Source organism: Prionailurus viverrinus, chromosome A1 (assembly GCF_022837055.1).
Source record: "Prionailurus viverrinus isolate Anna chromosome A1, UM_Priviv_1.0, whole genome shotgun sequence".
Taxonomy (NCBI): domain Eukaryota; kingdom Metazoa; phylum Chordata; class Mammalia; order Carnivora; family Felidae; genus Prionailurus; species Prionailurus viverrinus.
This window is the reverse complement of record NC_062561.1, coordinates 28,684,823-28,699,501: the sequence shown is the minus strand read 5'-3', so window position 1 is coordinate 28,699,501 and position 14,679 is coordinate 28,684,823. Positions and strand designations below refer to the sequence as shown.

The following is a 14,679-nucleotide window of genomic DNA, read 5'->3' as shown; positions in this document are numbered from 1 at the left end:
TGCTGAATGAAGGGTTCATTTTATCACCTCTTTTCTGAGTACATTAAACAAGCAGCCTCTGCATGAGGAAAAAACCATAACCTTTTGATAAATTTTGGTAAAGCTTTTTAGTGAATCTTCCAGAAACTGAGGCAGAGTGATGGTACTGGCTGGTTAGGTCAGTGACTCTACCTGCCAGTCAAGTGGTTTCCAATTATTGGCTATGAACAAAACTGAAAGGCTATAATCAAGTTGTCAGTTGATAGACCACTAAAAATAACATTTTTGATAATTAATCAACATATTACTTTTGGCTCATATATAAAAAGTCTGTAAAGAATGGAGTGATATTTCTATATCAAAATTATATACATTGCAGCAAAATTAGTACTCAATTAGGAGCTATTAATTACATTAATATTTAACTGGGGAAAAGCACCACTCAAGTTGTTGACAGGTACATTTCCACAAAATTTTACATTTTTTAAAGAAATTTGAAACATATTGATGTTCTTTTGAACAATTATGCTTTAATAATTGTAGTGATAGATATGTTTTAACACTTAAACATTTTTGTGCAGAGAAATCTAAAGACAAAACTTTTTAAGAGTAAAAATATTAAGATAAAATTATGATGAGTAGTGGTAATTGAAATATAAATTCAAGGAGATAAGAAAAAAGTAACATGAGCTTCCTGATAGTTAAACATGAGCTTTTTAATCTATTTTTCAAAACAGAGATAGTGGCTAACATATTACTAGGATATTCTAATTTCACTTAAAAGATAAACTTTCAAGACTGTTAAAATTTTTTATTTTAAATGTCAATATTTATAACACACTGGAAACACTGTACTCTGCAATTATTTATTCTTTTCAGGAAAATTTCTAGATATCAACTTCAAAATATAAAAGGTATACATATTTTCAAAATCCTTTTAGGAGGTAAGTGTGAAAATTTTTGAAGACCACTGTTCAGTCTGTAAAAGTGTAGCATTTTGCGGGCAGGGCCTATGTTTTAATCACCTTTGTACTCATAGAGCCAAAAATAATATCTTAAACCAACTGGGTATTCAAGAAATGTTTGGTAAATGAATATGTGAATGAATATAGCTTTTAATTAAATACTGTTTTCTTAATTAAGTGTTGTTTTAAGCCCTAGTTCACTGATTTTCTGCACTGAGAACAGCCTATCTTTCAAAAAGCTCAGAAATCAAGTCATTTGTAAAGACTTGATTTAAATGAAGTAGTGTAAGTATGACTCTAAAGGGAAGTGAAAATACTTATATAACACAATAGGTAATACAACTTAGAAGAAACTAAGGTATACCTTTCTTCAAATACACTATTTTGGTTAAATACAATCATCTTTTTAGACACTGTAGCTAATGGTATAAGATACTCATAATGGAAACTACTAGAATAACTAGAATGGGTTAACAAATAAGTACAGATTGTTATAGAATATACTGCTTAACACTTAATTACATTTATTACAAATAATGCAAAAAAGCAACCACATGTAACTAAGATTACTTAAATCCCTGTATACAGCATACAAACTCTCACACAAATACTACCACCAATAAACTGATATGTGTTTTATTCAGGCATGGAGTATCGACTTGAAAATTAAAAGCCCTGAAAAGAATCCAAAAGATAAAACCTTCCAAATGAAATTAACTTCAAGGTTCATTTAAAGTAATAAGGTTTGATTTTATCACTTGCAATCATCCTACTTTAAAGGAATTTCCCAAAGGTTTATAGGAAAATAATCTCTATATTCAAATAATAATTAATAGTGTATTTTATTTTTTTTAATATTTATTTATTTTGAGAGAGAGAGTGTGTGAGCAGAGGAGGCACAGAGAGAAACACAGAATCGGAAGCAGCCTCCAGTCTCAGAGCTTGACATGTGACACGAACTCAAACCGCGAGATCATGACCTGAGCCAAAGTCAGACGCTAAGCCACCCAGGCGCCCCAATAGTGTATTCTAAATAACACTTATTCTTGTAAAACCCCTTTGGATATTACACACTTGAGTTTTAGTAGACAGCTGTTTTGTTTTACCTACTCAATATTCTTTCCCTTTTGACAACAGAATCCCTCTATCCAGTGGAGAACCCATCCCATCTGGTTTGGGTAGAGTTTATACCATTAATCCCAACCTTTATCCCTGCACCAAAACCTCCAGAAGTGAATATCCTGCACAAACTTGTCAGAATATTCCACTCTCTGGCCACAGTGATTGTTTTAGAGATGGACACATGATCCAGGCTTGGCCAGTAAGAGTTCTCACAAGGATTTTTGTCAGAGCTCAAGGAAAAGATGTTCTTTCTCTCTTTAAATTTTTTCTTAATGTTCATTTTTGAGAGAGAGGTGGACAGACAGAGTGTGAGCCGGGGAGGGGCAGAGAGAGAGGGAGACAGAATCCGAAGCAGGCTCCAGGCTCTGAGCTGTCAGCACAGAGCCCGACGTGGGGCTCAAACCCACAAACAGTGAGATCATGACCTGAGCCGAAGTTGCTTAACCAACTGAGCCACCCAGGCATCCCCCTCTTTTTCTAACAGTGTGAAGTGTAAGGACCATCAAAATCTGGGGCTGTCAGTAAGGCTATCATTGCTACCACTTGAAGAAATCCCAACAGATGTTGAAACCAATACAGCAAAAATCAAATCCAACAAATGGAGAGTAGAAAGGAGGCGGGGGGCGGGGGGGGGACCACGGGGAAGGGCAGAGAGGGTCCAAGCCCTAAAGACGCTTGAACATCCTACATCTAGCCTGAAACCATTAGATCTCCCACCTATGTGAACCCATCACCACGTTTTTCTATGCACATTTTCCCCTGGGGGAATCACTCTTGGTTAAAAAGCACTGGTTTAGTGTCACCACTTTTTTTAATACAAAACTTAGACCCAAGAGAAAAACAAATATATCAGCAATTTCCAGATTAGGCTGCATGTTCCTAACACAGGTCTTCCCAATAATTTATTAAGTTACAATTGTTTTGGGATTTTACTGCTAAATGCTTTAATATAGAAGGGTCACAATGTCCTCAGGGTCAAAATAGCCTACTGCAAGTTTAAAGTAGTTAATAATTTTCCCAAAGTTCAATACCTAGTAAATACAGAGCTAAGACCTGAACCATCATAGTGTAGTTTTTCCCTTTACACTGTATTCTTCATGAAGCAGGAGTTCTCTATTTCCCCTCCCCAAAGTCATTACTTCTATTGTAGCTCTGGAATAAAATCACAAAAAAATGCATTATGGGTGGATGTCTATTGCACTTTTTATATATTTAAAAACAGACAACCTGTGGCACCTGGCTGGCTCAGGTCAGTAGAGCATCCAACTCCTAATCTCAGGGTCATGAGTTTGAACCCCACATTGGGTGTAGAAATTTCTTTAAAAAAAATAGAAATGAAAGTAGGCAACCTGAATGTCCAACAATGAAAAACTGGTAAAACAAATTATATGAATAATATATGACTTTAGTATCTACCTAAAATGAACATGTATAGCAATATTTACCACTTTGTTAATATGTTACAATAATGGTTAAGTGAGAATTATAAAAAATACATGATCCTATTTTTAAAAAAGAAATGTGCACTTGTACAAATATATGTATTTCACAAAATCTGATAATATTAACACCATAAAGTTGACAATGATGACTTTGAATGGGAGATTATATCTCAGGGGATTTGTCTGCATTCTACTTTTCAACAATGAACACAATTTCTTATACAAAAAGTATTTTTAAAGATTCCTTTATCAAATGTATTAATATACAAAAGTCATAAAAGATAAAACAGAGTCCCTTTAATAACAATGACAGCACTAAACATGTCATGGTGGATTACACAGAGTTATGCTTCCAGGTTTATCATTTGAGCCTGCTTCATGGTATATCTAAACAGTTCACTGTCAGAGTCCCACTGAGCCAATTTACTTAACTCCATCTGTGAAACCTTACAATAATCTTTATTGAAAATTCTTTGCAGTAGCTAACCTCCTTGTAAGCCTCTTTGTTCCTAAAACTAAGACACAACACTACCAATTGAAGCATAAAGAGATACAAAGAATTTACAAATTATCGATACTTAAAACTATCCAATAGCAAAGGACAAAAGGCAGTGGGTTTTGGGATTTGTTTTTGTTTTTGTTTTTGTTTTTTTAACATAAATGACCCTCTCTTCTTTACCAGGCTTTATAAAGCTCCTATCTTGAAAGCCAACAAGGCAATTCCAGCCTCTCCTGGAAGGAGATAGTTAAAACTCTGATAGTTTTAAACCTACAGTACCTGGTTTCTTTCTCTGCATGAATTTTAGTATTATAAGTCACTGAGTGCTTGTATCGTGTCAACACGATACAAAGTGTTGACAGGTACCAAAGGAATATAAAGATAAATAAGACATACATACAGTCCAGGAAAGATAAGAACAGTATAGAACATGCATCCACTGCTTATGTACCCCAGTGCTCTTTTTCCAATCTACAAGGAAGCAAGGTCAATTACATGCAGAGATGAGTTACTGGTCACATGTGTATATGCAGCTGGGAGCATCTTTCCAATCTAAATTGTAATTCATTACATCACAGTGCTATTTGTGGCTTTTATTTTGTCTATGTATGACCTCTGGTTCAAAATGAGACACTTCAACCTTTATGACCAACATTATGTCCCAGGGTAGCCAAGAGCTTGCCTCCGATTTACCTGGCTCTCAGCTGTTCTTAATAGAGTCCAGATCTCTCATAAGGTTCCAAATGAATTTACTCAGTCTTCACACCTGCAACATTGGGCATCTTTGCAACAGCAAGGCAAGTAAGTTTAGCACAATTTACTCCTTGTGGTCTGATTCTGCCAGTCAATGACTAAGTCTAAGAAGTTAATATGTTGTCTATAATGTGTTCATGAGTCTCACATTTTAAGCAAAGCCTGTACTTTGATTTGTTGGACATAATGTTGAGGACAGTTTTAATGTTTTTATAATCACCACGTATTATTCATGTACAAAGACCAATTTTTTTAAAATTTTAAAATATGACTTAACTTTTTCCCGTATGCCTAGCCAGCTAGCTGATAGTTTTAAACCTAAAGTAACTGGTTTCATTTCATCTAAAGCCAAGGAAACAGAACAACTCTCCCATAGCTAAAAATATATATACTAAGAATAATAAGCTAACTTTCATTGAATGTTAACATGTGCCAGGAATTATATGAACTAATTAAATCCTCATAATAATCCTATCAAATATACTCTTTTTATCCTCATTTAAGAAAACTGGGACACAAAATTAAGCAACCCACCCTCAGATCTCCATATCCAGATGGTGCACAAATGGACTCCAACCCATACTGTTTAACTCCAAAGCCCAAGTTACAGATTATGCTGCACTTCCACCCTTGTCCTCCCTGCTTTCTAGGACAAAGAAGCAACAAACAAACAAAAAACTCTTAATATCACAATAGTCACAATAACTGGTAAAGGAGCAAAATTTGAAATCACAACTCCACACAAAACGAAAAACAAAAAAATTTGTTCAGTAAATGAATGAATGGATGGAACATACGGGACCTAAACCTGGCAAGGAAAAGTATTGGGGCCAGTCTTTGCAAGAACAATGAAACCTACAACTTCCAAGTAAAAACCTCTGGTATTCTAAGCAGCAATGACACTGACAAAATCTTGCCTAGAATCACTTTGCCATTCAAGAACAGACAACAACATACATCCTTCCCCTTAACCAGCACAAATGCTCTAACTCCAGCATGTAACAAAAAAAGATCCTGAAAACCAGCTCTAGTATAACCAAAAGGGAAAAAAAAAAAAAAAAAAAAAAAGCTGAGTTGAGAAATCAGACACGTGATTCTAAAGCAGTCACTAGCTGTGTGATCTCCTGCAAGCCAGTTTTCCCTTCTGGGTCTAAATTACCTCATTGGTACAGTCAGGAGTTTTAAAATTAACTTGTGATTTTCAGCTCTAATAAGATGTGAACACTTTGGGAAAGGAAAACTCCTGATAAATTCAGAAAGGGCTTGCGTATACATTTAAAACACTGTTAACGATGGGATCCTTGGCGAGAACGTACACTTCTAAGCCGCCACTAGCCCTGGTTGGAACGTGACACAGACTGGCTTCCAGGCCCTTGACACTCTGAGAGCAAGGTCAATCCCTGGTTTCAACAATTTCTGAGGGCTCCTGCATTAAACCCCAGTGTGTACTGTAGTCCAAACCAGCATCCCAGGGATAAAAGCAGCGGGGGGGGGGGGGGGGGGGGGGGGAGGCGAATGCACTATTCCAGGTCATCATAAACCTTAGCCCAGATCCCTCGGACTACAGAATGAGGCCCAGAGAGTGCAAGCGCCTTGCCTCACGATACACAGCAGTTAGCCGCGAGGTGGAAACTAGAATGTCTTATGTCCCGGCTTCCCGCGCCGCTCTCCTTCCCAAGCGAAGCAGGAGGGAGTGGGGTGCAGACGACCGCAGGGGCCCCGCACAGACCGCAGGGGCGGCGGGGACGTCCCGGGGTTACCTGTGTCGGCCCCCGCCCCGGCATGCAGCAGTCTGACCTCCGACCCGCACCCGTCTCCGCCGGGCCTGCCCCGCACCACCTGCCGCAGGAGCAGCCGCATGCGCCGCGCGGCCGGGCCGCCGTGGCCGCCGGGCGCCCCGAGGAGCAGAAGCCGGGACTGCATGGGGCCGGACGTGTTGCCGGGGCAGGGGAGCGGGTCCCGCGCAAGCCGCGTCCGGGACGGGCAGCGTGAGGCGGCGCGGTGAGCGGGACAGGAAGCGGCTCCGCGCTGCGTCCGCCGGAAACTCCTTCCCCCGGCGCGGCCGGCTCGGCAGTCTCGGGCCGGCCGGACCCCAAGCGGACGGAGGGAGTCCGAGAAGCGCGAGCCCGGGAAGCCCGCGCCCGCCGTCGAGGGACGACCCGGAGCAGGTGCGGCTGAGCGCTGAGTCCTGCAGGCCGCCCGGGTGCCTCTGCGGCGGAGCTGGGGGGACTTGGCTCTGGTGCGGGCCTCGCCCGTACCTGCGTCGGTTCACCTGGCTTCACCAGGCCGGCTTCCAGTCGTTCCCCTGTAGTCCTGTAAACTCGGAGTTCAGGAAATGCCCCCGGGTACTAGGACTGTTTAATGGTGTGACTCTTCAGATGCTTTTACCAAGTCTTCCCTTCCTTTCTTGGTTAATGGCCCAGTCTTATTATATTGCCCTTTTCCTGTAGGCTGCTTCAAATCCTTTTCAGAAATTGAGTCCGTACCCTGGAGATTGTGGGAACTCTCACCTATTTCCATGCATTGTAACCATACCTGTGTTTCCATACAGCATTTGAAAGCCTTGTCCTTTATCTTTTTTTTTTCCCTGTATGCTTGTTGTCTTGTATTTTATTTTTTTTTAATTTTTTTTAACGTTTATGTATTTTTGAGACAGAGAGACAGACAAAGCATGAATGGGGGAGGGTCAGAGAGAGGGAGACACAGAATCTGAAACAGGCTTCAGGCTCTGAGCTGTGAGCACAGAGCCCGACGCGGGGCTCGAACCCACGGACCGTGAGATCATGACCTGAGCCGAAGTGGGAAGCTTAACCGACTGAGCCACCCAGGCGCCCCTGTTGTCTTGTATTTTAAAGCCAAAACTCACATCTTGGTGATTTATACAAATTGTCAAAATGTCAGAAAGGACCCAAATCAAGTACTTGTTCAGTCATTCTGTGGTGGAAGTGTTATATAAACATAATTTATGTCATTAGTAAGAGAAAAAAGTAGGACACTGGTTAAAGCTGACTCCCTGTCACACATGCCAAAGGCAGAAGAGGTCCTACCACAAAGCAGACTAATCCTAATATCTCCAAATGTCTCCACAGCATCTCCAAAATGTCAGGAGTGAATTGGCCAATGCAAAATGTTTAAATCAGGTTACTCCAAACCAACAACAAACCAAAAGAATGCAGAAGGCTTCACTTGCAGTTAGAGGCCTTGGTAATTCTGGAGTTGTCCCTATCTGTAAATCTATATTGAGCACCTGCCGTGTCATAACCCTGTGACAGGTGCTGAGAGGTGATGGGTGGCTGTAAAAGAAAAACAGTGCTGGATAAAGGCTTTGTGCATCTTGTCGAGGCCTTGGACCTAAAGGGTGAAGGCTGAAACAGGCTTCTAACCTAGTTAAGGCGCTGAAAATCAAGGTAAATGTTTGCATAGTACATTGCAACATGGTTTCATATGCATGTTCTCCTATAATCTTCACTACAGCCCTATGAGACTGCTAGGAGAAAAGGACAGAAATGTAAGATGTAGGAGTTTATGAAATGTTTTTCCCACTTTGAGTTCATACTGTGTGCCAGGTATTATGCTGAATACTTCAAAGCATTACTTCATTTCACACAGGCCTTTATTATCTATCCTGTTTCATAGGTGAAGAAACTGAGGCTGGAGAAATTAAGTTCCTTGATTAGGACATCTCTACTTAATCTTACTGGAATCCAGTGCACACTTGAAACAGTGCAAAAACAATGTAAGGTAATTTAGCAAAGTGCTAAAAGCTCTTGGAGTCGAGGCAATGGGGAAATCAATACAGGTTTACAAACAACATTTTTCAAGCAACTGTGGTATAAATGGTACCCTTCTGGGTACTATGTAGTCATGGGCTCACATCAAGTGCAGAAGACAAATACACAAATGAGTTATAATACAATGTGTAGGATACTACATGTTTAGGATGTTTAGACTCAAGGTACTCTGGGCTAGAGTGCTTCACTCTAGGTCAGTGAGGTTTCACAGAGAATTTAATGATTAAAATGGGTCTTGAAGGATAGTTGAGATCTTTTCAAGTGGAGAAAAGGGCAAGGCATATCTGGCAGTAGGAAAAGCATGGACAAAGGTACAGAAAGCTGGATATACATGGCAAGACTGAGAATCAGTGATTCACTGTGTCTGGAGGTCAAGTACATAAAAGTTTGTAGAGATGAGCCTGGAAAGAGAAATTGGGGCCATGGTGTATGTGAGATGAAAGAGTTTACATATTAACCTCCAGGAAATGGGAAAATGAAGATATTTTAGAGTGACAGATCTGCAATATGAGGGGAAATTTGAGCCAGAGAAAAAATGACACCTGAGCTTTACGTTGAATTCCACTTTAGATTTGGATAAACAAAGAAGTGGGTATAGAGCAGAAGCAGGGGCTTGGAGTCCTGACAAGCATTGTCAATTTATAGGGACAAAGAGACCAGCCAGGTGAAAAAGGCATAATCTTAGGAGAGCACGAGTGGGGGAGGAAAAGATTATACAATGAAAAACCTTGAATGGCTTGATGAGGTTGGAAAGTTGGACTTCATCATATAGGTAGATTGGGTCCCCTGGTTGTTTTGATCATGTTTTAGATATGAAATGAATTGTGAATTGAGTAAGTAAGAAAGGAAGCATCAAATTCTAGCTATGTGGCAGTAAAAATAGTCTCTGCTTGAAACAGTGAACCCCAGCTGGTGGCAATGAGTCTGAATGGGGAAAAGTAGACCTCAGCAATGTTTGAAAGATAAACCAAAGGTCCTTGATTTAAAAAGACGTCTATCACAACCTCTGTGTAATTTCTCTCAAATTCTCACTAAAATAACTGGTCACATACTTTAAAAAAAAAAAAAAAGCCAAGCTACCAAAAACTGGGATTGTTAACCTTTTTCCAGAGTCCAGAAGAAATATTTTTCCTACCATATTAATCTAACTCATTGGAAAATTCATTTAATAATCTATAATATATATTATAATATATAATATATAATATAATCTAATAATGCTAATGTTAATAATTATTAATATTAATAATAATCTAATAATGCTATATCTTATTTTTAAAAGGTAGGTGCTTCATCCCTCCTTACTGTTCACCTTCCTGGGAAATCACAGGTCTGCACCTGTGCTTCCCAAAATTCAGTGTGCATCCTGATCATCTGGAGAACTTGTTAAACTATAGATTCTCAGGCTTCACTCCCCACCCTGAGATTCTGACTTAGTAGGTCTGAAAAGGCCCAAGAATGCATTCTTGGCAATACCTATAAGAGATAACCTGCATGCCACACGTTTTAGTCATAAAACTAGATAACAGTTCTCTCCATTGTTTTGTTTTGCTCTAAGTCTGTCCCACCTATTCATCCTCTTCAGCACTTTTTCTAAAACAATTCGTGAGTGCTCTCCCCTTATCCACAATAAAATAAAATGAAATGAAATGAAATGAAATGAAATGAAATGAAATGAAATGAAATGAAATGAAATAAAATAAAAACTGAACGGGGAATTGGAGAAGAGAGGAAAGAACAGGTGATGGCCCCTTTATATCATGAAATGATTTTAGACAAGGACATGGCAAGAATAGCAGCCCTGAGAAGACTTTAAACTGGAGAGTTCTTGAACTCCCATCTATTCAGAGAATAGGAAGGAACCCAACAGAACCACAAGATCCATACCCTGCTAGATCTTAAGATCTGTGAAGGGGATTCCACCAACACACAAGGGAACAAACGAGGGCCAAAGACAATTTGACCAGTCTGTCTGCTGGCAAACACCAGGTCAGGCTAGGTAGAACATTCTGTATCCAAAATTAAGTAAAAAAGAGGGTAATGGAATCCATTTTAAAAATAGTATACTATGGAACAAAGAAAATAAAATAGCATGTCAATTTAGGAGGTACATAAATCACTGAAAATTTATTACCCTGCTGAGGGGGGAAAATGCCACTTGCCATGGTTAAGGATACAAGAATACATAGCCTTTAGGAAATAAAAGTGAGCAAGAACATGAGAAGTTGAGAGAGAGAGAGATGAAAAGGGTAAGAAAGGGTAAGAAAGATAAACTAGAAGAACCCCCACCCCCTGCAAACACTTAATGCTGGAAAAAATAGTTTAAAGCAGCACTTAAAATGAACTTGGAAACTTATGAGAAAGTAGGGAAAATTCTGTAAATCGACGAATAAATCTGGGAGGAAGAGTCTGGGAGGGTGAGGAATCACCAAAGGTGCTGGATGCCCTGAAAACCTCTACTGTCCCAGGTGCCTATAGCTTTAGGTGACACACAGGACAGGGAGTGGACTAAAGGCCCCAGCATAAACCAGGACGGGAAAACGTCTACACAAATGGTAAACTAGGGGGGAAATTGCTGAGGTAGACAAAAAGGCATCACATCTATCTGCTTGATTCTGGATAGATTTTTTTTCCTTAAGACTTTGTGGCTTCTGCCTGAAATTTAGATGGGTTTGATGACTGAATATGCAGGATTTGATTGCTATGAAGAAAAATATAAGCCATAATTTTAATTTAGATGGACTCAGTCATTATATAGGATATTTGCACAGCACAATTAATAAGCTCTATTTGATTAATGTACAAAAAAATGGCAAGCATAAGTTGAAGGGTGCACATTATCTGCTAGAATAAATAGAACATTAGAAATGAGTTATGTTAAAGGCTATAAAGCATGTTTCAACAAAAATCAAAGAACAGAGAACACAATTTCAGATCTTAATGCAATTAAGTGAGAAATCAATTTTATGACTTTTTTCAGATATAGATATGTTTCTGTGTACTCATGGGTCAAAAAAGAAAATAAAATTAGAAAACACTTGGAACTGAACAATAGTGAAAATGCCTCCTATTAAATCCTGTGATGTGCAGCTAAAGTTTTCCTGTACTTAGAGGCTAAAAATTTAATGGACTAACCTTTCAACTTAAAAAGTATGAAAAAGAATAACATATTAAATCCAAAGGAAGTTGAAAGAAGGAATACTAAAGACAAACAAAAATTAATGACATGGAAAGCAAAGATAAAAGAATAAGCAAAAACAAAATTTAGTTATGTGTAAAGACTAATTTTTGTAGCAGAAATAAAGTGAACTCAAGAGAAATGTTGGAAAATAAAGTTGAATAAGTCTCCCAGAAAACGGAACAGAAATATTAAGAAAAGAAAAAGAAAAGGTTTAAAAATTAAAGGATCAGTCCAGGAGTTCTAATATATGAGTTTCAGAGTTCAAGGATTTCTGAAATAAAGAACAGAATGAACAGGGAAGGAAATCATCAAAATTCAAGAAAATTTCCCACAAATGAAGGAAGCAAGTGTTCAAATTAAAAGGGCTTAGCCAAAGGAAGCTGTTTGTGAAATTTCAGTAAACTGACAAGAAAGAAAAAATTTGCCAGCTTTCAGGAAGAAAAATCAGGCTTTATATCAAGAATTAAGAATCAGAATAGCATTGAACTTCCAAAGTCATACCCAAAAGGAAAAGAGGGAGACAATATAACCCCAGGTGCCTGTTTATTAAAGCAAAACTAGGATGGCAATAAGGTAACTTTTTATTTTACTTTTGCGCTGAGTTAAAATACTTAAATTTTTTGAATGTTGAATGCATACATGGTGTATTTTTTATTTATGGGTACATTAGAGCAAGAAGTATACTCTCTATACATTACATCTGTTCCCAGGGAGATATTTGCCTGCTATAGCAATAGAGGAAGCCAGAAGACAATGAAGCAATGCCTTCAAAATTCTGAAAGAAAATTATTTTCAAGAATTATATACCCAGCCAAACTGTCAATTAAGAGTGAAGGTAGAAGAGAGACATTTCAGACATGTAAAAATCTCACAAACAATGTATTTCAATTCACCTTTTCTCAGGAAGAGAGAGAGGAAGCCAAGAAAGAGAAAGACATGTGACCTTGGGAGATAAAGATGTAGCACAGGGAAAAGGAAAAGGAGATTCCTAATTGACAGTGAAGAGAGATCCAAAGGAGATGGCTATGTGGCAGGCCAAAAGGCCATAGTCTCCATAGGATCTGGTTAGAGCATTCAAAGAGACTTCAAGAAAATCAAAGTCATTTAGTATTATCAAGAAAATAGAAAACAACCCTAGTTAGTGAGTTAATAAGGAAGCCATGAAAAACTAAATGAACAAATTACAAATTTCAAGGAAAACGGAATGTGCAGGAAAGGTAAAGGATAATATAGTATGTGGCTTAACTGTGACTGATATTTAGTAATGATAATAATATAAACATTGAATATTAAGCTAGCTGAAATTATAACTGCACTAATAAGATAGGAGGATAGTGACTGGTGAGGGCCGAGCTAAATTCCCATCTACTAAAGTAAAAAATCAATAGATAATGCCTAAAACTGAAAACTCAAGAAAACACCTAAAATTGAAAACTCACAAAGTAGCAATATAAGCATGTTGTAAGAGATATTAAGAGTTAAGATGACACCAAAAACCATAAAATACCTGGGAATAAATCTAACCAAAGAGGTGAAAAATCTATACGCTGAAAACTGTAGAAAGCTTATGAAAGAAATTGAAGAAGACACAAAAAAATGGAAAAATATTCCATGCTCCTGGATAGGAAGAACAAATTTTATAAAAATGTCAATACTACCCAAAGCAATCTACATATTCAATGCAATCCCTATCAAAATACACCAACATTCTTCACAGAGCTAGAACAAATAATCCTAAAATTTGTATTGAACCAGAAAAGGCCCCGAATAGCCAAATCAATCTTGAAAAAGAAAACCAAAGCAGGAGGCATCACAATCCCAGACTTCAAGCTATACTACAAAGCTGTAATTATCAAGACAGTATGGTACTGGCACAAGAACAGACACTCAGATCAATGGAACAGAATAGAGAACCCAGAAATGGACCTACAAACGTATGGCCAACTCATCTTTGACAAGGCAAGAAAGAATATCCAGTGGAATAAAGACAGTCACTTCAGCAAGTGGTGCTGGGAAAACTGGACAGTAACATGCAGAAGAATGAACCTGGACCACTTTCTTACACCATACACAAAAATAAACTCAAAATGGATGAAAGACCTAAATGTAAGACAGGAAGCCATCAAAATCCTCGAGGAGAAAGCAGGCAAAAACCTCTTTGATCTTGGCCACAGCAACTTCTTACTCAACACATCTCCGGAGGTAAGGGAAAGGGGTAAGGGGCTAAATGGGTAAGGGGCATTAAGGAATCTACTCCTGAAATCTACTGGGACCTCATCAAAATAAAAAGCTTCTGCACAGCAAAGGAAACAATCAGCAAAACTAAAAGGCAACCGATGGAATGGGAGAAGATATTTGCAAACAACATATCAGATAAAGGATTAGTATTCAAAATCTATAAAGAACTTATCAAACTCAACACCCCAAAGACAAATAATCCAGTGAAGAAATGGGCAAAAGACATGAATAGACACTTCTCCAAAGAAGACATCCAAATGGCCAACCGACACATGATAAAATGCTCAATATCACTCATCATCAGGGAAATACACATCAAAACCACAATGAGATACCACCTCACACCTGTCAGAATGGCTAACAGTAACAACTCAGGCAACAACAGATGTTAGTGAGTATGTGGAGAAAGAGGATCACTTTTGCATTGTTGGTGGGAATGCAAGCTGGTGCGACCACTCTGGAAAACAGTATGGAGGTTCCTCAAAAAATTAAAATAGAACTCCCCTATGACCCAGCAATTGCACTACTAGGTATTTATCCAAGGGATACAGATATGCTGTTTTGAAGGGGCACATGCACCTCCATGTTTATAGCAGCACTATCAACAATAGCCAAAGTATGGAAAGAGTCCAAATGTCCATCAATGGATGAATGGATGTGATACACACAAACACACACACACACACACACACACACACACACACACACA

The 14,679-nt window shown here is 38.6% G+C and overlaps 1 protein-coding gene and 1 long non-coding RNA gene across 4 annotated transcripts in view; one reads left to right on the top strand and one right to left on the bottom strand.

The window, feature by feature from the left end:
• The window catches only part of VWA8 (von Willebrand factor A domain containing 8), a 363,734-nt gene extending 356,948 nt beyond the window's left edge, over nucleotides 1-6,786 (bottom strand). For 2 of the 3 annotated variants that reach the window (XM_047859262.1, XM_047859340.1), the window contains exon 1: nucleotides 6,521-6,785. In XM_047859262.1, the coding sequence (XP_047715218.1) occupies nucleotides 6,521-6,683 (163 nt within the window). In that variant the 5' untranslated portion in view covers nucleotides 6,684-6,785. Of the gene's footprint in view, nucleotides 1-6,520 lie in introns of all 3 variants that reach the window. The other variant, XM_047859419.1, reaches the window with a different exon arrangement.
• Nucleotides 6,787-6,891: 105 nt separating this feature from the next.
• On the top strand, nucleotides 6,892-13,316 carry LOC125167273 (uncharacterized). The gene is made up of 3 exons (XR_007152743.1): nucleotides 6,892-6,928; nucleotides 8,397-8,496; nucleotides 12,443-13,316. It is a non-coding gene; the product is annotated as an uncharacterized LOC125167273 (long non-coding RNA).
• The last annotated feature ends 1,363 nt before the right edge of the window (nucleotides 13,317-14,679 follow it).